General features: G+C 46.8%; 1 protein-coding gene and 1 long non-coding RNA gene across 2 annotated transcripts in view; one reads left to right on the forward strand and one right to left on the reverse strand.

Moving 5' to 3' along the window:
- The window catches only part of Lpgat1 (lysophosphatidylglycerol acyltransferase 1), a 63986-nt gene extending 63160 nt beyond the window's left edge, over positions 1-826 (reverse strand). The window contains exon 1 of the mRNA XM_085687524.2: positions 675-826. Within this exon, the coding sequence (XP_085543650.1) occupies positions 675-764 (90 nt within the window). The 5' untranslated portion in view covers positions 765-826. The remainder of the gene's footprint in view (positions 1-674) is intronic.
- Positions 149-24712, forward strand: LOC125403798 (uncharacterized). The gene is made up of 4 exons (XR_015737832.1): positions 149-346; positions 18702-18798; positions 19660-19741; positions 24452-24712. It is a non-coding gene; the product is annotated as an uncharacterized LOC125403798 (long non-coding RNA).
- Positions 24713-25170: the final 458 nt, after the last annotated feature.

Consider the following 25170-nt stretch of genomic DNA (forward strand, 5'->3'; position numbering starts at 1 on the left):
CGCGGCGATCTCGAGGTCAAATTCCAGAGGGGGGACAGGGAGAGGGGGACAGAGGGGAGGAGGGAGGAGCCGCACAAGGTCAAGGGAGCTGCTCGGCGGGGCACGGGCCACGGCGGAATATATTTAGACAGCGCTGAAGCCGTCCCGTTAGCCGGCCGACCGCAGCCCCGCACCGCGTCCCACTCGGTGACCCGAACCTGCCGGACGCCGCACACGGTCCCGCCACCGCCGGCCGTGCCCGAACCGAGGCTCCCCCAGGGCTCGCCCGCCGCAGCGCAGGGCCGTACGCTTTTTCCTCGTCACTAAGGGGGAAGGAAAGGAGAGGGGCCCAGGAAAGTGGATGGAGGTGAGAGGCAGCCGGTGGGAGGGGGAGGGGAGCGGGACCCAGGCGGTGAAGCTGCCGAGGGACGAGGGATGCCGAGCCCGCCCGCCCGCCCGCTCGCCCGGCGGAGGTGAGGCTCGGGCAGCGGTTTGCCCAGGTGAGGAAGGGGGCGGCCTCGGGGTCGCCGCAGCGGGCTCTCCTCGGTCCGGTCTCCTCAGCCGCGTCTGCTCGGCCGGCTCTCTTCAACGGGCTCCCTTCCAGGGGACTCCCCTCAGCCTGGTCTCCCAGCCCGCTCTCCCAGGCGGGCTCCCTCACCGGCACCCCTCAGCCCAGTCTCTCTCAGCGAGCTCACCTCAACGGGCGCAGGCGGCGAGCGGCGACAGGGCTGAGGGCCGGCGGCAGCGGCGGAGGCAGGAGTCCCCGGCCCGGGGGTCGCGGTCATGGACGCGGCGGCGGCGGCGGCGGCGGCGGCGGCCCAGGCGGCCCGAGGCGCGAGCGGGCGCGCGGGCGCCCTAGTCCCCTCGCGGCTGCCTGCGGACAGAGGCGCGGTGGGGACTCAGAGGCCGGACCTGTCACCGGGGCGGGTCCCGGGGAGGCGGGCGATGCCCCGCGCGCGCCCCCGCCTCCTCCCCGGGGCCTACCGCGCCCTCGGCCCTCAGGACGCCGCCGCCTCCTCCTCCTCCTCCTCCGCAGGCCACGCGACCAGCGGCACCGTTCCCCGCCCCCCAGCCGCCCGGGCCCAGCCCGCCGCGCCCCACGTTACCTCGGGCAGGCCGGGGCCCGGCCCGGGCTGTGGGAGCCGGAAGAATGCATGGCCGGCGGAAGGAGACGGCGGCGGCCCAGGCGGCGCGGCCTCCCCGCTCCGGGCCCGGGCGGGCGGCGTGGAGACTCGGTCCCCAGGGCCCGGCGGCTGCGTGCGCCCGGGCTGGCGGGGCGGGGTGGCGGGAGGAGGAAGCGGCGGCGCCCCCGAGCGCCCTCTAACGAAGGCGCCGCCCGCCCTCCCGCCGGCCCGCTCGCTCGCTCCACCGACCCCCTAGTCCGCCGTGCGGGGCTCTCCGGGCCGCCCGGCCTAGGCCCGGAGCTCGCCGAGCCCCGGAGTCGGACAAACGCCGCCCGCACGGAAGGTCAGGAAAGGGCCGGCCCTCCTGCCAAGCCAGCGCACCGGCCCCCCGGACCCCCTCTCAGCCTAACGGGCCGCGCTGCATTGTTGAATCTCCTTCGCTGCCCGGGCTGGCACGCGCACTCCTTTTCATTCCTCAAGAAACCCGCTTGCGCTCAGGGCTTTTCGTCTGAACCTCCCTCCCCAAGGTATTACGGTCTAGCGTTTTAAATCAATTCCTTTAAGTGCCAGAATTCTTGTTTCTGGAAAGCACCTAGAACCTGAATGACAGGATTTTCAGTTCCGCTGCGCGCGCGTGCGCGCGCGCGCACACACACACACACACACACACACACACACACACACACGGTGGGGACAGGACCCAGTGAGAACCTAAAACCTGAATGACGATTTTCAGTTCCGCTACACACACACACACACACACACACATACACTCTCTCTCTCTCTCACACACACACACACAAACACACGGTGGAGAACAGGACTCAGTGAGAACCTAAAACCTGAATGACAAGATTTTCAGTCCCACTACACACACACACACACACACACACACACACACACACACACGGTGGGGACAGGACCCTGTGAGAACTGAGTGGTCTGCACACAGAAACTGAGCTGGGTTAATCTAGGAAGAAAAAACAATTAGCCATGGGCCTGATACTGAATCTCATGGCCAAGGGAGCTCCTAACCAGGCCTGGTCAGTACTTGGAGTTCAGCTGAGTTGGGTTCAAAGGCTCGACTCCATCAGAAAAACAGATAGCATGCCCAAAGCTCTGTTTTCAAACAAAACAAACCACCAAAACCAAGAGTCCTTACGGACCCAGCAGACCTGGCCTAGCGTCTCTTCTTGGGTGTGGTAGCTCATGTCTGTAATCTCAGCCCTTGAGGGGCTGAGGCAGGAGTTTTGCCTTGAGCTGGAGGCCAGCCTGGGATACAGAATGAGTTCCTACACAAGTTCCGGGACACTCTAGGTTACAGAGTGAGGCCCTGTCTAGAAATCAATAAAGCCTTATGAGTAGGGTGGCAGTTTCTTAAAACCAGGCCTTCTTTCAGTGTCCCGGCTGATCTGGAACTCATAACATAGCTCAGGCGGGCCTACAGCACAAAGCAGTCTGCCTGCCTCGGTCTCCCCAGTGTTGGGATTATAGGTTTGAACTACAATGCCCAGCTAGGATGACAGTTTTCACATCTCTAAGGAACTGCCATACTTGAAGGAGTATCACTTATTTTGTCTGCTTTGAAAATGTAGAAGCCCAGTGTAGCATCTGTAATCCCAGCTCTGGAGCGGCTATACAGCAGGAGACCCAGGAGTCCTGGGCCAGCCGGTGCTGCATACTCAGACCTTGTCCTGATGAAAGTAGGGAAAGTTGCTGTATGCCATAAGGAAATATCTTTATTCCCATTCAGCACAGGACCTTGTGGAATGTTTATCCTTTCTATGTATGGTTAACATTTAAGCTATTATTATCATTTATCTATTTCCCAAATATATTTTACAGTACAGGGCGTGGTAGGAATGTAGCATTTTCAAGGCCCAGGGTATGATTACAGCACAACAGCCAGGCGGTGGTGGCGCACGCCTTAATCCCAGCACGTAGGAGGCAGAAGCAGGTGGATCTCTGTGAGTTTGAGGCCAGCCTGGTCTACAGAGCGAGTTCCAGGATGGCCAGGACTGTCAAACAGAAACCCTGTATCACAAAAGAAGGAGGAGGAGGAGGAAGATGAAGAAGCAGCACAACAATAAAGAACTGACTAGCAGTAGGAAAGTTTGATATGCTCATTCAGTTCCTGTTCTCCCTTGGTCAATTTAGGCACCAAGATACTGGACCTTTAAATATAAACCTAAGCAGAGAAGTGTAGTAACGTGTACTGAAGATGACCGTTCAAATTGTGACATTATATTCTTAAGGAAGATGGGTGAGGAATGTATTTCCAGAATCAAATGTAAATTCCTTCAAGGATCCCATGTGTTCACGGCACTAATTTTATGATTTAAAAAAATCCCCGGGCAGTTCCCAAGCAGCCTGCCCAAGATTCCCGGTCAGTTCCACAGGCCGGCAGGAGACAGAGATGTGGACAGACACAACATGTAAAGTGAGATTGAAATATTTATTCAGAGGGTTATGGAGGGGAAGGGGAAAGGGAGGGCAGGGGGGGAGAGAGAGAGACAGAGAGAGAGAGAGACAGAGAAAGAGAGAGAGAGGGGGAAACGGGGAGATGTGCACAACCCCAAGAGGAGAACAGTAAAAGTAAGAGTCCAAGATGACGGGCAGGGGTGGGAGTGGGGGTCCCCGGGAGTGGGCATGGCTTGCCCCTTAAAGGGTCAAAAGAATAACACACCCTATCTCAGGCTTCCCACGTGCTGTGGTACCCACTGACATCTGCTTGAACACGGACACACCAGCCCTTGAGATGATGAATTCACCCTCGCTAGCCAAGCAGTGGGACTTAGGCTTTGCCTTATCAAAGTATCCTTTGGGACATTTCACCCCAGTGGGAGCCCAGAGTGGGAGCCCAGATTCACAGAGGAGCACTGTAACACAAGGTCCTGGGGCCTGCATTTCCAAAGTAGTGTAGGAAGGTTGGGCATGATGGAAGACATCTTTATTTAGTTCTAGTACTCAGAGGCAGAGGCTGGTGGAACTCTGAGTTAGAGGCCAGCCTGGACTATTTAGTGAGTCCCAGACAGCCAAGGCTATGGACAGAGAGACCCCCGCCTCAAAAACCAAACATGCAAACAAAAAACTACGACAGGAGATTCTGAGGTTGATAGTTTTCTTGAAACTTTTCTTGATGGTTTGTAGACTTTAAGAAACATGAATCTTAGGAGTACCCTGAGATGCTCACAACCTTTTCTAGACCCCACAGGTCTAGAAATTAAATTTCAGGTCATTATTGTATCTCATCTGTTCTGTCTGTGTTAGTCCATAATGACAGCCGCCAAAACGCCAGACTGATGCCTAAATAACAGGGGCTGGTTTTCAACTTACGGAGGCTAAAGCCCGAGATCTCCGTGTGGAAAGCTGTGCTTCCTTCCGCTCTGCCTCCATCCTCTTACCCAGTGCTCAGGGTCATCTCTCTGGGCATGCATCTGCTTCCTCTCTCTAGCTCTCTGTTCCTGTTGAACAGGGTCTCCTTAGGTAACCAGCAGGCCTGCCTCCAGATCATCATTTGGCCCAGATGGCAGCGTGCTACCCAAGTATCTTCCTTCCAACTGCTGAGATTCGAGGCATGCACCACCACACCCAGCCAAACTTCTTGTAAGATAACCAGTCTGATTGGATTGGGGCCCACTCAAATGGCTGCATTTCAAAACAGTTGTCTCTTTAAAGGCCCTAGGTCTATTTGCATTCTGAAGAAGCAGGAGTTGAGTTTCAGTGTACACATTGAAATTGTCATTTTACTAGCTCCTCATGCAAAGGCCCCAGAAGTCCTGATCTTCTTGCTCATCTTAGACATTTCTACTAATTAGCTTCAACCCCAAGACGATTTGTTTGTTTGTTGTTTAGTAGGGGGAGTTGCTGGGTTTGAACCCAGGGCCTCAAGCCTGCTCAACAGGCACTTTGCAGCTCTAACTATACCCCCAGCCTGTTCTTAAACTTTTCTTGAAATTCAGCAAACCATGCAGCAGATCGTGCTGCAGGTACAAACATACTAAGGATGCGTGGAAGGGACGTATTTAGCCTTCTGACCACGAGTCACATTCAGTCAAGACAGTTAAACCCCTATAAAGCATGAAAAACAGTGTTTGGCCTGACTCCTTCAGGAAACCCTTTCAAATGGCGTTTATACCTACTTCTTGTATTTCGGAGTTCATTTCAGTTCTATATGTTGGGTTCATTTTTCACCTTGCATATAATACCTTCTTCTTGCCAGAAAGCTCTTGCCTGGCACCTTTTTACACTCCTGGTAGCTCGCTGAGGTTCTCCTATGGTTTATTTACACAGTCTGCCACATGCAAATGAATGTAAATTCCTAGAATGAACCCCAGCAGGAAGGCCTGACTGGCTGTCGAAGCTTCTTCCTTGACAACTAGCTTCCATTTCCCTGGTCTTCTACCTTAGAACTGTCTTTATCAAAACACAAACCTCAATTCCAGAACTGCAGAGCCTTCATGTGCAACCCCAATAAGGAAAAGAGGAAACAGACCTGGCCTTATGGCAACAGGTGTCAATCTCTCTACCTCAAACCTCACATTAACCACAGAGCATTGTGGGAAAACGCAATAACTTCCATTTCTGGGAGTCTCCACACATTTGAAACAATCTAACCTAATACCTCAGGAGGCTAAATTCCACTCACGTAATCCACATACGCACAACAAATTAGGTTATAACTAGAGAGGGGGCCCCTTGGGCAAAAAACTCCCCCTGGGCCCTCTCTTTTTCCTAGTGGCAATTATAAAAACATTTTCCCTACCTGTGCTGGTTTCTACAGTGAGGCTCCAGCGAGCTATTTCCTCTCTAGGGAAAACTCACCAGCAGTTTTGTGTCTGTGCAGAGCCTTGGCGCAGGCCCTGGATTGCTAGGAGACAGTGGCAACCTAGAAGTCAGCCACCCCACCCCAGAGAATCTGGCATTCCAAACGCTGTCAACTTCATCCGCTGACTGGACTGAAAGATGTCCCTAGTGGCTTTCCATAAAACCTCTTGACAAGGAGAGTCAGACCATCAAGTCTTGACTGCAGAATTTCAGCACCCAATCTTAACAGGGTTGCTCCTAAACAATATTATGACATAAACAAGGCTGTCTTCTCTGGGCTCCTTTCCTGTCTGTCTGGTTTCTCTTTTCTTCTCAGGCCTAAACTATCTCTAGGGTCCTAGAGACTCCAGGAAAGGCAATGGTTCCACCAAGACAGCATCCTAAACTAGAATCTTCTGCCCAGTGTTGCACTGTCCCAGCCACACCCTCTGTGTCCTGCCTACTGAGTTAAGTCAACACACAGCTTCTGGCTGTGAAAGTGTTGCCTACTCCTACAGCATCAACATTTTCTAAAGGACCTCCTGCCATCCTAAAGCCACAGCCCATTTCTCCTGGTGGTTTCCTAGGGGCTCCAGTGAGTAAGATATTCTAGAAAAAAAAAAATTCAGCAAGATCTTTCCCCTCCAGAACCCACAAAGTCACATAATATACCTGTGGATAAGACAAATGCAGATTTAAAACTGTGTTTTCCTGAGGTAAGACACAAAAGAACAACGTGTGACTGAGCACACTCAGCAGACGTCCCTGGTCACGTGCTCAGTGCTGTGTATGCATTCCTCCTTTCAATACATTTTATTTAATATCATCATGCACACGATGCTGATGGGGCCTGAAGGTCATAGTGCACCTGTGGAGGTCAGAGGACAACTTTGTGGAGTTGGTTTCTTCCTTCCGCCTTGAGAGGCTCCAGAGATTAAACTCAGACTGACCCAGTAAGCATCTTTATCCACTGAACCTTTTCACTGGCCTCATCCTTTCAATATTTATTTCCTTGACTTGTTGTTGTTGGGGTAACTTCTCACTGTGTAGCCCGTCTGGCCTGGAATTCCCAGTCTTCAGACCTCTGGAGTATGCTCGGGATTACAGGCGTATGTCAACACACCTGCATCCATTCCTCCACCCCTCACAACAACTCTGTAAGGTTTATTGCTACCCACGTTCACAAATGGGTAGATTAAAGAATTTGCCCTAGGTCACTTAGCAGGTGAAGGAGTCTGAACTGAGTTTTCAGTTCCTGAGCTGCAGTGCTTCTCTGAGAACTGCTGGCATGAACTCCCCATCCTTCATGTGTGTGCACGTGTGTGTGCATGAGAGAGAGAGAGAGAGAGAGAGAGAGAGAGAGAGAGAGAGAGAGAGAGAGAGAGAAAATGTATATGGGTGTGCTTACCAGCATGGGCACTTAGGAGGGCCAGAGAGTGACAGCCAGGTGTCTGTCTTCATCACTCTCCATCTCATTTTTTGTCATAGGGTTTGTCACTGAGCCTGGAGTTGATATTTTTGACTAGACTGACTGGCCAATGAGCACTGGGATATACCTGTCTCCACTCTAACTGGGGGTTACAAATGTGTCCCCCACACTCGGCTGTTTATGTGGGTTCTTACTCTTGCACAGTGCACGCTTTACCCCATGCCATCTCTCCAACCCTAGACTTGTCTCTTTCGCTCTTTTCTCCTGCTGGCCTCTGGCGCTCACCCTCATGCTACTAGCCACAGTGGAAGATGTGGGAGGGGAATAAGCTCATAGTCCCCTTCCTCTACCTGTGAGTCCAATGAACCCCTTGTGGTCCAGCCAAGAAGGCACAGCATCATCTTCAGCTCCTACCTCACTCGAAGTTCACTGCCCCTTCTCCATGAGGGTTCCATAGACCTTCCTTTCCATTGTGTTCTTTTGCTGTTGTTTTCCAGTTACTTAGGTATTTTCTATGGTGATGGTTCTCTGCCTGGGGGTCATGACCAACACAGGGGTCCCATATCGTATATTTACATTACAATTATTAACAGTAGCAAAATCACAGTTATGAAGTAGCAATGAAAATAATTTTGTGGTTGGGGGTCATCACAACATGAGAAACCATATTAAAGGGTAGCAGCATTAGGAAGATTGAAAATCACTGTTGTAAAGGAATAAGAAATAGATTTTTAAAAAACTCAATGTTTATTTAGTTTATTTGAACTATTTTTTCACTTTTTTTTTCTTTCCTGAGACAGGGTTTCTCTGTATAACAGTTCTAGCTGTCCTGGAACTAGCTCTTATAGAGCTGGCCTCGAACTCACAGAGATTCACCTGCCTCTGACTCCCAAGTGCTGGGATTAAAGGCGTGCACCACCCCAACCACCTGTTTTTTTTCTTTACTTTCTAACATATACATAACATATACAGTTGGATATATTAAATGATATTAAATGCTGACATTCAGTCTGTGACCAGGAACAGTCATGATGCTCATACACCTTTAAAAGTTTATTTCAATCCCTGCAAATCTGCTGTTACCATTTCCAGTGAGCACCATATCATCTGGTGGTGGAGAACACTGCCAGTTTCCAGATCAGCTCTCCCTACTCCACAACTGCCACCTTTGTCCTTGAGTACATTCCTGTAGCTCTGCTTTAAGAGCTGCCTTTGGAATGCCATCCTCTTTCTTCCTGACCAGAGACAGCCCGCCTCCTTGTCAGGACCCAGGTCTTTCTCCTGATTAACCACTACATTCAAAGTGCCATTTTTTTCCTTGGTTCTTTGCTTCTTCACACATATCTTCTACACATTTCTTGTAGCTTACGGTTACAACAAGCCTGTCACCTAGAACCCTACACATTCTTGAGACATTCCTAGTGCACAATGTCTGTGTTAGCGTGTCTTGCTGTGATAAACATTTTGGCTATAGTGGTTTGATTAGGAATGGCTCCCATAGATGCATGTGTTTGAATCTTGGCCCATAGGGAATGGCCCTCTTAGGAGGTGTGGCCTTGGAGGAAGTGTATCACTGTGGAGGCAGGATTTGCGGTCTCTTATGCTCAAGCCAGGCCTAGGGTGGCCTGCAGATCGAGATACAGACTCGCAGCTCCTTCTCCAGCACCACATCTGTCTGCATGTCGTCATGCTTCTTGCTATTATGATAATGGACTAAACCTCTGAAACTGTAAGCCAGTCCTAATTAAATATTTTCTTTTATGATAGTTGCCGTGGTCATGGTGCCTTTTCATGGTAATAGGCACCTTAAGACAGTAGCCAAAAACAGCTTGGGGAAGAAAGGGATTTCAGTGCAGGAACCCAAGTGCAGGAACCTAGAGGCAGTAACTGAAACAGAGACTATGGAGGAATGATTCTTACTGACCATCTCAGCCTGATGTTCTAGCACCCAGGACCACACACAATGGGCTGCCCTCCCATCAATCATTAATCAAGAAATGCCCCCCACAGACTTGCCTATAATCTGGGTGGAGGCATTTCTCAATTGGGGATCTTCTTCCCAGATAAATCGAGCTTATTTAAGTTGACAAAATGTCATCAAGGACAGAGCTTCATGGCTTCCCACTCAGACTGCAAACAGATTCCAGTTTCCCCAGCTACATAAGAACTTAGAACTCACTGTGTTGCCCAGGCAGCCTCTGCTTCCCCAACACTGGGGATTACAAGTATGCTCCACCACATCGGGCTCATCTCCCTCATATCCCACTTTCTCCAGGTAATTCGCTTTTAAAAAACGCTTTCCGTTTATTATATATGTATTTACCTGTATGTACATGTGTATGTGTAGGTCGGAGGGCAGCTAGAGAAGTCAGTTCCCCTCCTCCACGTGGGTCTGAAGGATGGAGCTTCATCATTAGACTTGATGGCAAGCATCCTTGCCCTCTTTGGGTCTTGCCAGAAAATTCATTTTTTAATTAAAAACTTTGAGTCAGTATACAAAACGCTGGGTTTTATTAAGGTATTTTAAAACATATGTGCCGCTATAATTCTTTTCTGGTGTGCCTCTGCCTCGGTTCTCCCTCTCTCCTTTGTCCCTAGCTCCCTTTCCTGGTGTGCGTCCCCCTCTGTCTTAGCTCGTGGTCACATTATTTTGCCCTCTCTTTCTCCCGTCTGGCCTCTCTATCTTCCATCCTTTACTCCATCCTCCAGCGTACAGCTAGATCTTGCCTTGCTCTCTCTAGCCCCTGGGAAAGCTGGCTTTTGTCAAATTCCTGGGCCCTCTTGAGTTTGCTCAGAGTCACCTAAATTCCAACTTGGCAGTGTCCCTGAACTCTGGCCACAGAAGTTCCCAAAGCAGATTTCTTTCTATAAATAGTCCCTTGACTGGATTTGAACTAATTTATGCCTCCTTACTTCGACCTCCCCAACAAAACCTGAGAATGTCACACTCAGGTCTCCTCACTGCAGAAAGTCCTAGCCTAGATGAATCCTTTGTTTGCAGCTATCCTGTGTCTCCAAGTTTATCACAGAAATAAATAAATATCCTGGATCACTTTTATTTTAAGTGTCAGGATTTGGTGACATTTAATGATAGAAATGAATTCTCTCTCTCTCTCTCTCTCTCTCTCTCTCTCTCTTGGTTTTTCGAGACAGGGTTTCTAGAAATGAATTCTAAAAGAAACACACAGGGTAGTTTCAGTTTGGTGGGAGTACAGGGCCTTCCTGCATGACCCAGGCTGACCTGGAACTCTTTGCTGCTGCTGCTGCTGCTGCTGCTGCTGCTGCTGCTGCTGCTGCTGCTGCTGCTGCTGCTGCTGCTACTGCTGTTGTTGTTGTTTTGAGACCAGACTGGTCTTTTTTTTTTAATATTCATTTATTTATTATGTATACAGCATTCCTTCCATGTATGCCTGCAGACCAGAAGAGGGCACCAGACCTCATTACAGATGGTTGTGAGCCACCATATGGTTGCTGGGAATTGAACTCAGGACCTTTGGAAGAACAGGCAATGCTCTTAACCTCTGAGCCATCTCTCGAGCTCCCACCAGACTGGTCTTAAACTCATAGAGTTCCACCTACCTCTGCCCCTAAGTGCATTAAAGGTTTTTGCCACCATGCCCAGCTGGTCTCTTGATCCTCCTGCCTCAGTCTCTCTACTACTAAAATGACAAGTCTCTGTTACTATACCTGGTTTATGTAATTCCATTTATGAATGGGGAGATCAGATGTGAAGAATGTATCCAAATCGGATTGTATGGTCTTAAAGTGCCCAGCACATCCTACTGTACTCTCTCCTCTACAGTGCTAGCCTTGAGAGCCTCAGATTCCAGAAATGGTAACCTGTCTTAATCAGGGTTACTACTGTGGTGATGAAACATCATTACTAAAGGCAACTGAGGGAGCAAAGGATTTATTTTGCTCATAATTCCATATCAAAAGCTCAAAGTTCATTATCAAAAGCAGTGAGGTAGGAATTCATTCAGGACAGGAACCTGGAGGCAGAAACTGATTCAGACATCATGGTGGTGGTGTGGGGTGGGGTAGGGCTGCTGCTTCTTGGCTTGTTCCTCATGGCTTGCACAGCCTGCTTTATTTCTTGACTTTCTTTCTGTTTGTTTTAAAATTTATATCCAGGCCACAGTTTCACCTTCCTCCTCTCCCAGTCCATTCCCCCAATGCCCACACTGTCATTCCCCACCCCCACCAACTCCACCTCTGTTTCTGTTCAGAAAAGAACAGGTCTCCCATGGGTGTCAACAAAACATGGTATATTAAGTTGCAGTAAGACTTAGCACCTCCCCATGTATTAAGGCTGGGCAAGGTGACCCAGTCTGACAAATAGGATCCCAAAAACCAGTACAAGAGTCAGAGATGGCCCTTTCTCCCACTGTTAGGAGTCCCACACAAGGACCAAGCTACACAACTGCCACATATACAGAGTGCCTGGGTCAGTACCATGCAGGCTCCCTGGTTGTCACTTCAGTCTCTGTGAGCCCCTATGAGCCCAGGTTTGTTGACTGAGGTTTCTGTCCTGCCTGGTTCCCAAATCATTAAGTCCCACAGAAATCACACAGAGGTCTACATCAATTATAAACTGATTGGCCCATTAGTTCAGGCTTTTTATTAACTCTTATATAGCTCATTATTAACCCATTATTCTTGTCTATGTTAGCCATGTGGCTCAGTACCTTGTTCAGCGGGGCAGTCACATCTTGCTTCTTCTGTGATCGGGTCAGGACTGAAGAGGAATGGGCTTCCTCCTTCCCAGAATCCTCCTGTTCTCATTGACCCACCTCTACTTCCTGTCTGGTTGTCCCACCTATACTTCCTGCTTGGCTACTGGCCAATCAGCGTTTATTTAAAATATAATTGACAGAATACAGACCATTCTCCCACACCACAGGTTACTTGATTCTGTGGGTTTTCTTGTGGTGGTCTTGACCCATCTGTCAGCCAGCTTTCTTACAGAACCCAGGACAACCAGTCCAGGCATGGCACCATCCATAATGGGCTGGGCCTTCCCAGGCCCTCCCCCATCAATTGCTAATTAAGAAAATGCCTTACAGTAGGATCTTAGAGGCCTTTTCTTAGTTTAGGTTCCCTGCTCTCAGGTGACCCCAGCTTGTGTCAAGTTGACATAACTATCCAGCACATGGCCACTTGATTTGTGGGGTGTTTGTGCAGTACCTTAGCCAGGTTATAGATGTCCAGCCTCTCTCTCTACCCCTCCCCTCTCCCACACTGTCTGATCTCCCATCTGCTGTCTGATGATCTGATACACCATGGCTAACAAGCAACTCGGGACTGATAGCAGTGTTTAATGTGTCCTCTGGAGCCATTACTTGTCCCTATATGGGTTACATTTCCCTCCTCACCAAGCCTTCTGTAGTGCAATGTGACTTCTTCTGAGGGTCTCAGTGGGTAGAACTTCTTCTGGTCCTGCCTGAACTCTGTTTAAGGTGAGTTTATCATGTTAGAGACTGAGCCTGCTGAATGCTGTCATCATAAACATCAGGTCATGTTGAATCTCTCCAGAGCTTTGCAGACAGCAAATCTCATTTGCACACATGTCATTTTGTTGAACACTAAAAGCTCCTCCCCAGATAGGCCAGTATGTACTGATGAGAAGAACGGTAAGGAGAGAGAACACTTTATAAGTTATCTGCTCTTGACATGTCTTCTGGAAATAGTTTAGGAAACATATTTTCAAATACTTTATTTTTCTTAAACCTTCTCTTCAAAGCATCAACTAAAGTAGAGATGTAAATTATTTAAATCAGTTGCTGGCAGTCCAACAACCTTGAGAAGCCACCAATTGGAACTGGGGGACCTGGGTTAGCTCCTACTTTAAGTGCTAAGAATTCAAATTCTGGGTTAACAATGTTTTTAAAAAACTTTTTTTAAATTATGTATTTGGTTGTTTGTTGAAAAATATCTCACTATGTAGACCAGACTGGCCTCAAACTCATAGAGATTCACTTGCCTCTGTTTCCAGGGTGCTAGAATACACCACCACACCAGGCATTTATTTCCTAAGTTGTGTGTGTGTGTGTGTGTGTGTGTGTGTGTGTGTGTGTGTGTGTGTGTTTCATGTGCATGTACCCTCAGAGGCCAGAGGATTCCCTGAAGCTGGAATTACATGTGGTTGTGTGTTACCCATTGTCAGTCTGAGAACCAAATGACATGTGTACCATTAGAATTGCCTGTGGTTCTTTTAAAACTCGGACTTTGTGTTTATGTGGGTATCTGGGAATACTTTTTAAGCACTGATTCTGGAACCCCATCCCAGAGGTTCTGATTCTGAGGGCCTAGGATAGGCTGGGGAGCTTCGGTTTTTAGAAGTGTCTCCTGTGATCAGAGGTGGGTGATGTGACATTGCTATTTTTGTCTTCCCTCGTGGAGTCACCTGGGGAGCGTGGACATGTAGAACTTCTGGCTGTACTGCAGATTGCCTGGGCCAGGACTGCAGTGTAAAAATCCTAAGTGATCCCAGTGTGGATAAGGCTGTCACTTCACAAAGTGGAACCAAGCGAGAGGCGTATAACTAACCTAGAAGAAGAAGCCTCTTTCATGGAGCGTGTAAGAAGCACTCGATAAATATTGTTAGATGAGTGTGTTTCCATAGGAGAGGGAGTGTAGAGGTCCCACAGTGTGGACTAACTTGTGTTGACAGGATTTCCTGGACAAGCAAACCAACAAGCACTAGAAGAGGCAGGTCTGCCTTACACGTTAACCAGTCAGTGCTTAGTAGGTGTTTGCTATGTATCTAGATCCACTTCTCCCACTCAATGGGGGAAAGAGCACCAACACAGGGGCTAATGAAATGCCTATGCCTGTGGCTATCTAGCATTTGCAGCTGGAGTAAAGGTGTGTTCCACCAGCTCTAGCCTATAACTGGATTTCAAGGACAAAGCCAACTGCCACAGTCAAACAAACCTTTGTGGAGGAGAAGAGGTGATCTTGATTTATCTGAGAGACAGTGTGATAAAGGACCCAGTGTGACAAAGGTTTAATGTGGCCAGGGCTGGACAATTATGTAGGATGTAGCTGAGCTGTAGATAATTTTGAAAGTCAGGTTTCTGCACGTAGCAGAAAAGTCTAGTGATAGAGGCTTGATGAGGGACTAACAAATGCTGATTATTTTCCCAGAACATCCATTCTTCTTCTTCTTCTTTTTTTTTTTTTCTTGTAAGAGGAAAACAAACCAAAAACCTTGGGCTATTAAATCCTGTATCAAAAATAAATAAATACAAATAATCCTTGGGTTCATAGCTGTCAAAAACACAGACTTCAGGCTAGAGAGGACTCAGAGGCTAAGAGCACTGGCTGCTTTTCTGGAGGACTCAGGCTCAGTTCCCAGCAACCCACGGCAGCTCACAATTGTCTATAACTCCAGTTCCAGGGGATCCATCATCTTCACCCAGACATATTTGCAAGGAAAATAACAGTGCACATCAGAAATAAAAAGTAATCAACAACAAAATTTTAAAACAATACTCAGACTACATTTCCCAGCCTCTTTGGGAGGGAGGTGAAATCATGTGACAGGGTCCCTGCCGGTGAGCGCTAAGTAGACCAGCTGTGGCTTCTCTCAGGCAGCTTTAAAGCCTGGCGACGGGCTTTCCCTGCACCTCTCCTTCCTGTTAGTTAAGCAGGAACTGTAAGGCCAGTGAGAAGGCAAGACAAAAGACAAGCTATTCGTGACCTCACAGGCTTAGCAGACTGGCTGTCCAGTCCTGGATCCGCCTATGGTTTGGTGTAGTTACAATGAAGAAAGGGGATGTGAGAAAGCTACTATAATTTTCCTTTGGGGGCCTGTGCTTGGTCATTGCTAAGTGTAGTTAGGGAGATGTGGTAAATGATAGGTGAGACTGCCAGGTGACTGATACCGTCTCTGGCGGCTGGCTCTTGCAGGGTCAATAGGGCAGGCAGGGCAAGACTCTAGAAGAACAAGTTGCTTCAGTTCTGGGAACCAAGCTGCTTTAGTTTCAGAAATTGTCATTGTTTAACCAACACAGGAGCTTTACAAGATGGCATGGCCATGCTTGACAGGGTGAGGGTTACTGGAGTCCAGGTAGGCCTCTTGGACCTCAAGGTGGAAGTTACAAACTAAGGAAGAAAATTATATATGTTTTGCCCTTAATGACCAGTTACCTAACTCCAGGCACAGTTTTCTGGTCTTAAGGCGAGAGAGACCACAAAGGATATATAATTTACTTAAGCCATTATTGCTATGTTTTGGGCTTTTCTGCCATGCACAGGCAAACATATTTCAAACTAATAAAACATGTATAGATATTGCTGTAGTTTATAGTACATGTTCCCCAAAAGCCCCTTTGTGGGGGAAGTGATAGAGTCTGCTAGGAGCTCCTTGAATCCCAGGGCTGTGCTCTTTCCTTTTCATATCCTGGAAAGTGTCCTGTCCTGGTCAGGCAATGCGCAGCTTTTCCCACCTTCAGTGACCATTAAGATTTCACCACAGTAACAAAACCATGGGTCAAAATCTTCAAAACTACAAAACACAACCAACCTCTCTCTGTACGCTGATTTGCCTGGGTTCGGTATCAAAAGCTGACAAGCACCTGGGTCTCCTACAAGCCCTACTCCAAGTGCACTTTTAGTCTCACCAACCTTGTGCCCACTCACGGAACAAGTGAAGAGTGAGCGCTGTTGTTTGTGTGAGCGCTGTTGTTTGTACGCGGTGTCCACACAGTGCTGGTGTACATACACACTCAGCACTCTGCCTTGTTGGTGCAAAGGGGCCTATCAGAAGACCAACTGAGAACACGGTGCCAGCTGTGTCCAGGGAGAGTGTTCAGATATGAGAGACTGGCCTGGCAGGAGTGACTATTAGAGTTTGGAAGGTGAATAGACCAGAAAGAGGAAAATCTTCAAAACTCTCCAGTCTGGCTATGGCATCTGAAGTAGAGCCAGTGTAGATGCTTATTTAGCCCCTTGTACTCTGGGCACATTCTAGGACTTAAGTCCACAATGATAAACAGGAGCATGTGGGGTTCTTACACTGAGTTGTCAGGAGGTGGAGGGGTTGCCAAGTGCTGTCACACAAAGAAGTCCTGTAAGTTAGAGCCTTTCGAGAAGAGGAAACCTCACTGAGAAAACGTCCGCACCATATAGGCCTGCGGTACATTTCATTGATTGGTGATAGTTGTGGGAGGCCCAGATGACTGTGGACAGTGTCACCCTGGACTGTTAGTTCTGAATGCTGTGAGAAAGCAGGCTGAGCGCCCCGAAGACCAGGTGAGTGAGCAGCACCCGTCACTCCAGGTTCCTGCCTTGAGTTCCTGCCCTGACCTCCCTGGTGATAGAGAACATCATCCAGCTGTAAGATGAAATAAACCCTTTTCTCCCCAGGTCTTGGTCATAGCATTTTATCACAGCAATAGAAATCTTAACCAAGACACTTGGCTTAAATGTTAAACTATTGATGAGTAACTGTGGAATGACAAATTGAGTAAACGCCCTTAAGAGAAAGGGCAGTGTGTTCTGAGAAGCTCTATCAGGAGTCTAACAGACTGGGGTGGAAAGAAGCCAGTCACAGGGGATGAAGCTGAGGAAGTGAAAGGAGACAGAATGTACATCTCTTCCACTGGGATGAACCAGAGCTACGAGAACAAGAACAGCCTGGAGGGGCACGCAAGAGACCCATTCCAAAGACCGAGAGATTGGTAGCAGGCTGTATTCGAAGCATAATAGGGAACTCTAGGCAGGCTTTGAGCAGCATCCTCGGGTAGTCAGCACACTGCTGTGGAACCAGGGCTAGGTTCAACCTTCAGAGCAATGAGATTCCGACTGTCTGTTGCTGCATCTGCAGGTCTGTTCCTTACTCTGATGTCCTCCTCTCTGTTCCTATTATCCCCTCCCCCACAACTGTGTTGAAAATGAAGGGAGTAGTGCAATAAATAAGACATTAGGTTAACCTGGCTTGCGGGGCCATGGTGGCGGATGCCTTTACTCCCAGTACTCAGGAGGCAGAGGAAGGCAGACCTCCGAGTTCAAGGTCAGCCTGATCTACAAGAGCAAGTTCCAGGACAGCTAGGACTATTGCACAGAGAAACCCTGGCATAAAAAAACCAAAAATAAAAAAAAGGACATAAGACTCATAGACTGTTGAGGTTTTCTAGGAGAATTCAGTCATGAGAATGAGAGAATGCGGTAACTCACGCTGGGGTGGGGACAGTGAAGCTGAGATGAACTTGATAGAAATTTAGGAGGTGGAATTGGGCAGGACATGATAAAAACAAACAAACAACAAAACACCCTAAAAACTACCTCAATGTCTAGAAGCTCCGAGGAAGCAGATTCAGGGTGTGTAGAACCCACACATCAACAACCCACTCAGAGTCATCTTGGAGCTGGTTGCTACCATAACTGCTTTGACCATGAGGTCCAGCTGTTACCAGCCTCTGACCACAGCTTCCTTCTCTCCCACCTCACTCCCTCACATCTGCTGCTTTGAATCCTTGCTTCCTTTCCTTCCACCCTTCATTTCCCCTGGGCTACTCTCACCCTCCTGCTGCTAGTGCCCTCTTCTTGCTTCTCACATTGTATTGCGACAGCAGAATTATCGATCAACCGGAAGCTCGGGTCAAACTGAGAAATTCTCACAATGTGATAGAGAGGTATTATACAGTACACCATGGCCTCCAGGCTCAACCGGCAGTTAGAGTCACTTGGGAATTCATTCATAGCTCTCTGTCCAGCTTTGCACTTTATGCATCTCCTGTCAAATTTAATGTCTTCTTGACATCCCCAACTTAGGATGATTTAGCTTAGATATTTTACAGTGTTGCAGAAGTTCCTATGGCTAAAATAAATATTAGAATTAAAATGACAAGAATGCTGAAGAAGATAAATAGAAAGGTTTGTGGTTGGGTATGAAGATATAGCCATGATGATTAGTTAAGAGAAGGGGCAAGACTCTAGGAGAAATAACAAACCAGGTTGGGTAGGCTCTGAGCAACTGCCATGACTCCCTCCTCCCCAAAGAGCACCTACAAGGTATGGTTGACCTTTCCCCTAGTACAATTCTCAACTTTATGGGCAATTACACATTTATTCATGTTCTTGCATATAATATATCTAATTGTCACAGACTGAATTGTGTGTAAGGACATTTTCTAAGAAAGTCTGAGCCTGCTCCCAAAAGGAGACCACTGTAGACTACCTGAAGGTAGACAACAGGAAGAGACATGGTAGAGCAAGCCTTGTATGGTAGACGCTAGAGGCAGACCAAGCCATTTTCTGACTTGACCTGCCCTCTTCCCTGGGTGGATGACTTAGCTTTGACTGACTTGACCACTTGGAATGCTTCTACAGTACTTGCTCACTCTGCTTGTGTCCAGGTGTGAATTCTGTTTGGAGCACAAAAACATGACCTCGGGAATGCTTCACTGAAAGGCTGAGGAAAGCGTCTTCCTATCTGCAACAGAGGGATGTGTGGTAGGTGGAATCTCTTTGCATCCATCCTTATATGCTTCTCATCAACTAGAGAAGTTATCATGTTTCTCAAGATACATTAAAAAATTTTTGTTTCTATATAAAACCCATTCGATATCTGGGTATGGTAGCACATGAGTCTAATTCTAGCACTCTGATGGTGGGCTGAGGCAGGAGACTTACACAAAGGTGAAGGCTAGCTTAGGCTACATAGTGAATTCCAGTCTAGCAAATAATACAAGCAAGACCCTGTCTCAAAGAAAAAGAAGGAGGAGTGGAGAAAAAAAAAATAGGTACACTATCAAATTTCTAAGTAGTAAAGAATAGCTATTGATCAGCTGAGAGAAAAGGAGGAAAAGACCCAGTTCTGAAATATATATATATTTCATCATACAGCTCTACCAGTAAATATATATTGTGATATAATTAAGAGTATTATATAAAAACCAAATATACATAGAAGTGTATACAACATATATTTCAGGATTATTGAGATGTGATTCACATAGCACATGACTCCCTCATTTAAAGTATATAAAACATGCTTTTCTTAGTACATTCACAGAGTTATGCAAATATCACCACAATCAGTTTTGAAAGTATTTTTTCAACCCAACAAGGTCTGAGTCCATTAGTAACCACATACTATCTTTCTTTGAATTCCATGGCTATAGGAAAGTTGCTATTTTTTGTCTCTAAAGAGTGATCTATTCTAGTCGTGTCAAATAAATCGAACCATGGAGCTTACAGTCTCTTGTGTCCGGCTTCTTTCACTTTGGATTGTTAAATAGTCCATTGTCTGGTATGCTATTGCGCCAATCAGTTCATCAACTGATGCATGTTTAAATTATCTCTACCTTGCAGCTGTTATGAAAACATTCCTCTGGACATCAGTGAACCAGTTTGTCATGGGCCATGTCTTCAATACTTTTAAACGTGTACCTAGGTATGAAGTTGTGGGTCACATGGCAACTCTGTGTTTAACCTATTGACAATATTTTTCAGATGGCGTGCTAGACTCCATCACCCCAGCAAAGTGTGGGGACTTGGAGTCTCCACTCTTACGTCCTTTCTCTTCTCCAAGGCGTCTGGGGTGGTGACTTTTAATTGTCAATTTGGTTGGATTAAGACAAGCCCAAGGGACTAGTGCAGCCCACCTCATCAGGTTGGCATTTCCGAAGACAGTTGTATCACAAGGGCACTAAACTAACCAATGAGTTAACCCATGGAGAGTTTCAGAATAGAGTGGCATTTCAGGGAGGTGATTACAGTAGGAGACAGGGCTGAGTTGCAGGAAGTAGATCACTTAGGGAAATATCCTTGGACTTTATCTTCCCAGGGACCCTTCTTTCACCTCCTTTCTGTTCACTGTGGTGTAAGGTGTTCCACCGCGCCTCCCTGCCATGATGGGCGGCAGCTCTGACACCATAAACAAACAGAAGGGAAGTCTTCTCCTTTTAAGCTGTTTCTGTTAGGTATTTGTCACAGTGATGCAAAGGTACACACACCTTTCTTGTGGGTATGAGATCTTAGAGCCCTGTTCTGATTTGTATTCCTCTCATAGTTTCATACTTTATTTGGAGAAATATTCATTCAGATTTTTTTCTGTCTTTAGGCTTTAGGTTCTTTTCATGGTTGAATTATAATATTTTATATAGTCTAACTGCAACCCCTTTATCATCCACATATTACAAATAGTTTCCCATTTTTCATTTTTTGTTAGTAGACCACAAAAATATTTTTATATCCAACTTATCTATTTATTTTTCTGTTGTTACTTATGCTTTGTTTCCACATCAAAGAAAGCCTACTCTAGAGCCTGGTGGTGGTGGCGCATGCCTTTAATCCCAGCACTTGGGAGGCAGAGGCAGGCGGATCTCTGTGAATTCAAGGCAAGCTTGGTTTACTGAGTAAGTTCCAGGATAGACTCCAAAGCTTCAGAGAGAAACCCTGTCTCAGAATCAAGAAAGGAAGGAAGGAAGGAAGGAAGGAAGGAAGGAAGGAAGGAAGGAAGGAAGGAAGGAAGGAAGGAAAGAAGCCTACTCCACTAAAAAAGCAAAAATTTATTGTTTGGTCCCAAAGGAACTCAGAACATATGCTACCTGAGGTGCCTATGACCATATCAGAGCAACACTGGGTGTTGTAGCACCTGTTAGAGAGTCTGGCTCTTCTCCGTGCCCTGTCCCACTCCAAACTTCTCCAGCCCCTGAGCTTCACCCACTTTCCCCAGCTTCTCTTTTCTATATAACCCACCTATGTTGACACCTCCCTCTCTTGACCTCTTGGTTTCTAGGCCCTTGGTTCCTCTATTGATCCACTTGCCCTCTCTTCTCTTCCTCTTTTGTTTTGCCCCCTCACACTCCTCCCCCTCCGCCTCTCATGGCCCTGTCTATTTTACTGGCCATATTCAACCTGGACTCTTCCAGATGCCTCTGGCTGTTCTCTCCCTCATATCTACAGTAAAAACTTTCTCCTCAGCCATAACTAGGAGCAATTATATCCTCATTTTCATTCATTTATGGCAATGTTATCTTCTTGGAATTTAAAGTTTAGTACTACTTTTGAGTTCATTTTTAAATTTGCGGCAACTGTATTTAATTTGTTTATAGTTATCCAGATGCTCCAGAATCATATCATTTGTTAAGCAAATATTCTTTTCATTCTCTCTCTCTCTTTTTCTCTCTCTCTATTTGCTTGTTTTTTGGTTGGCATTTTTGGATGTTTGTTTTAGACAGGATCTCCCAGCCACCCAGCCCCGAAACAATCACATAGAAACCATATTATTTGCAAGACTGTTTGGACAATAGCTTAAGTGTATTGCTAGCTAACTCATATCATAAACTATCCCATCTCTATTAATCTGTGTATCGTCACTAGGTTGTGGCTTACTGGGTAAAGTTTTGTCCAGTGTCTGTCTCTGGTGGGGGCTACATGGCTTTTCTCTGACTCTGCCTCCTTTCTCCCAGCATTCAGTTTAGATTTCCCCACCGAACTAAGTTCCACCCTATCAGGCCAAGCCAGTTTTCTTTATTCATTAATGGTAATCACAGCATACAGAGAGGAATCCCACATCAGATCTCACCATGTAGCTAGAACTCACTATGTAGACCAGGCTGACCTGGAACTCAACGAGATCCGAGTGCTGGGATTAAAGGCACATGCTACTACAGCACTCGGCTAACAGATATTCTTTCTCTATTGAATGAATAGTCTAAGCAATCCGATCAGCCAATGGACCGCAGCTCTGAGGAGCTCTGAACCCTATTCTGTCCACTGGTCGTGTGTTTCCTGAGCCAGTACTCTGCTGCTTAGATTACTGCCCCTTTGCAGTTTGTTAATGTTTACCTTTTTAATGATTTGTTTTTATTTTATGTGCATTGGTATTTTGACTGTGTGTGTGTCTATGTGAGGGTTTAAGATCCCTAGGAACTGGAGTTATAGACAGTTGTGAACTGCCATGTGGGTGCTGGGAATTAAACTTGGGCCCTCTGGAAGGGAAGCCAGTACTCTTTACCTCTGAACCATCTCTTCTGTCCCCCAATTTTATTTTTTAATCAAGATTGTTTTAGCTATTCTTAGTGCCTTGAATTCACATATGGATGTTATAATCAAATTACCAGTTTTGGGGAACAAAAAAACAGATGAAATTATTATTTAGATTGTGATGGTAATATTTTATGTGTTCAGAGAAAAGCTTCTGTATGTCTTTTATTTTATATATAAAATTCAAGGCATGTGTCACCACCGCTCAGTGATTTCTAAATATTTTGTTTTTATGCTATTGTTAATATAATTGCTTACCCAGTTTTATTTATAATTGATATTTCAAATACTAATCTTTTATGCTCCAACTTTGCTGAATTCAGCTGTAAGTTCTGATAATTTCTCTTGGGCTATTCTCTGTCAAACATGTTACCTGTACCCTGGAGGTTCTGAGGAATGACAACAGCTGCACTGGGGTGGGTGGAGCATGTGCAGCTGCACTAGAGGGGACCATTTCAAAACAGTGCGGTTTCTTGCTGAAAGCTGCTCACTACTCTCCTTCGAAACTTGAATCAGCTGAGTCCTAGGGCTGAGGAAGAGCGAATGTTTAGGACATTTGCTTAATGTCCAGGTTTGATTTCTAGCAAAACAGAAAGCACAGGCAGGTGGTTGGCAGGTGGTTGGCAGGTGGTTTCCTTTCAAGGAAAATCATTGATAATTTTTTATATTACCTCTCAACCGATACCAATTAAAAAATATTTTTACTTTTGACTTCAAGTTTGCACTCAGCCATCAGTGTAGACTCAGATTACGATTCTACCAATTCTACAGTTCTAACAGTCAGTATTGGTGCGCTTCACTCAGGAGGCAGCCACTTAAGCCAATGCTCAGACCAAAGGGGTGAGCCTGTCCTCCGACTGCATCTCCAGACTGCATCTCTCTCCACCAAACCTCAGACAGCTCTGCCCTCCTGTCTTCTCCTGCCTTTTATTCCTCACCCTACCCAGCCATATCACTCCTGTCTCCACCCCACTAGTGCTGGGATTAAAGGCATGGGATCCCAAGTGCTGGGATCACCTTTGTGTGAGTTCTGTTTCTCTTTTAGACAGATTCAATCTTGTGTAGTCCAAGGTGACCTTGAACTAACAGAGATCCCTCTGCCTCTGTCTCCCAAGTCCTGGGATTAAAGGTGTGTGCCACCACTGCCTGGCCTCTAGTGGCTTAGCTCCCTCTCATCTTCAGACAAGCTTTATTTGTTAAAACGCAATCTCACTCCAGAGATGCTGCTGCAGGCTGCCTGCCTGGACTGGCTGTCTCTGCAGATGCCTCAGAAGAGTGACGTTTCCAGCAGGACTAGCTGAGTTGTACCTCAGGGCGATGTCTTAACTGCAGTTGAGTAATTTCCTTGTTTTTATCAGGGACAGTTCTTTTCCTCATTTAAAACACTTTGGCAGTCCACTTCTGAGAAGTGACCTTCTGATGCTCAGGGTAGGACTGTCTTGGGTGAGACGTCACCCAGCTTGGTCCTGCAGGCTGAAAAGGCTCAAGGGGTCTTGATGGGTAAAATCATAGTTGAGGGGCTGGAGAGATGGCTCTGCAGCTGGGGGCACTGGTTGCTCTTGCAGATCCAGGTTCTAGCCAGCATCCACATGGAGGCTCACAACCATCTATAACTCCAGTGCCAGGGATCCAGTGCCCTATTTTGGCTACTACAGGCACCAGGCATGTACATGGCACACAGACATACATGCAAGATAAACATTCATATTCATAAAATAAAAATAAATGTAAAAACAAACAAAATCACAGTAGAGCTCAAGAGGGAAAGATAGTGGCCTTATCTTCATCACAGAGCCAAGGCTCTGTCACCAGGATGAAGATTGGCAGGGGGACTCCACCCCTTTATCACATGCTCATTGGACCAGCTGCCCCACTACCTCCTTCCTTAACATTGTAGCTCAAGATGGATTTTATGAGCTAAGCAGCATGGCAGTTTATGATAACCACAGCCAATCAGATCAGCATACAGTTTTCTAAAGAGGTTCAGTGCCGTCATGCCCAGAGTGTGGCCCTAGAGTCACACTGTCCTTGAATTCCCGTCCCCGCTCTGTTCTTTATACACTGGGAACTGTTGTTTTTTTTTTTTAAAGATCTTTATTTATTATGTATACAGGGTTCTTCCTGCATGTATCCTGCAGTAAAGAAGAGGACACCAGATCTTATTACAGATGGTTGCGAGCCACCATGTGATTGCTGGGAATTGAACTCAGGACCTCTGGAAGAGCAGCCAGTGCTCTTTACCTCTGAGCCATTTCTCTAGCCCCCCTGGGAGCTGTTTTATAAATCTTTCTGTCCCCATTTCTCCTCATCTGTATGGAGTATGTAATTTTATAAATTACTGTGAAAATTGAATAAATAATGTCATTGACTACAAGATACATTTTAATTAGTCATGGTAGACTTTCAAAGCAGTCACTTGATTAAGAAAATGTATGAGCCACTAAAATAAAATGGAAGCATAGTTTGAAGTCCATTCCACTGTGAGTGTGTGTGTGTGTGTGTGTGTGTGCATGTGCATGCGCGTGTGTGTGTGTGTGTTGTTGTTGTTTACTTGTTTTTATTTTAGAGACAGTGAATCTCTGTGTAGCCCTGGCTGTCCTGTAACTCTGGCCTTGAACTCACAGAGATCTGCCTGCCTCTGCCTCCTGGGATTAATGGCGTGTGCTACCTGGCCAAGGATATATTTTTAATGAAAGTTCCCAGACTTTTTTTCCAGGTTTTTGCTGTGCTGAATATTGATGCAGGGCCTTGTGCATGCTAGACAGGCACTCTACCACTGAATTACCTGCCCCAGGTTCTTCCCATAGATTTTCTTATTCAATGGTGAGTGCT

This window comes from Myodes glareolus, chromosome 5, assembly GCF_982192425.1.
Source record: "Myodes glareolus chromosome 5, mMyoGla1.1, whole genome shotgun sequence".
Lineage (NCBI taxonomy): Eukaryota > Metazoa > Chordata > Mammalia > Rodentia > Cricetidae > Myodes > Myodes glareolus.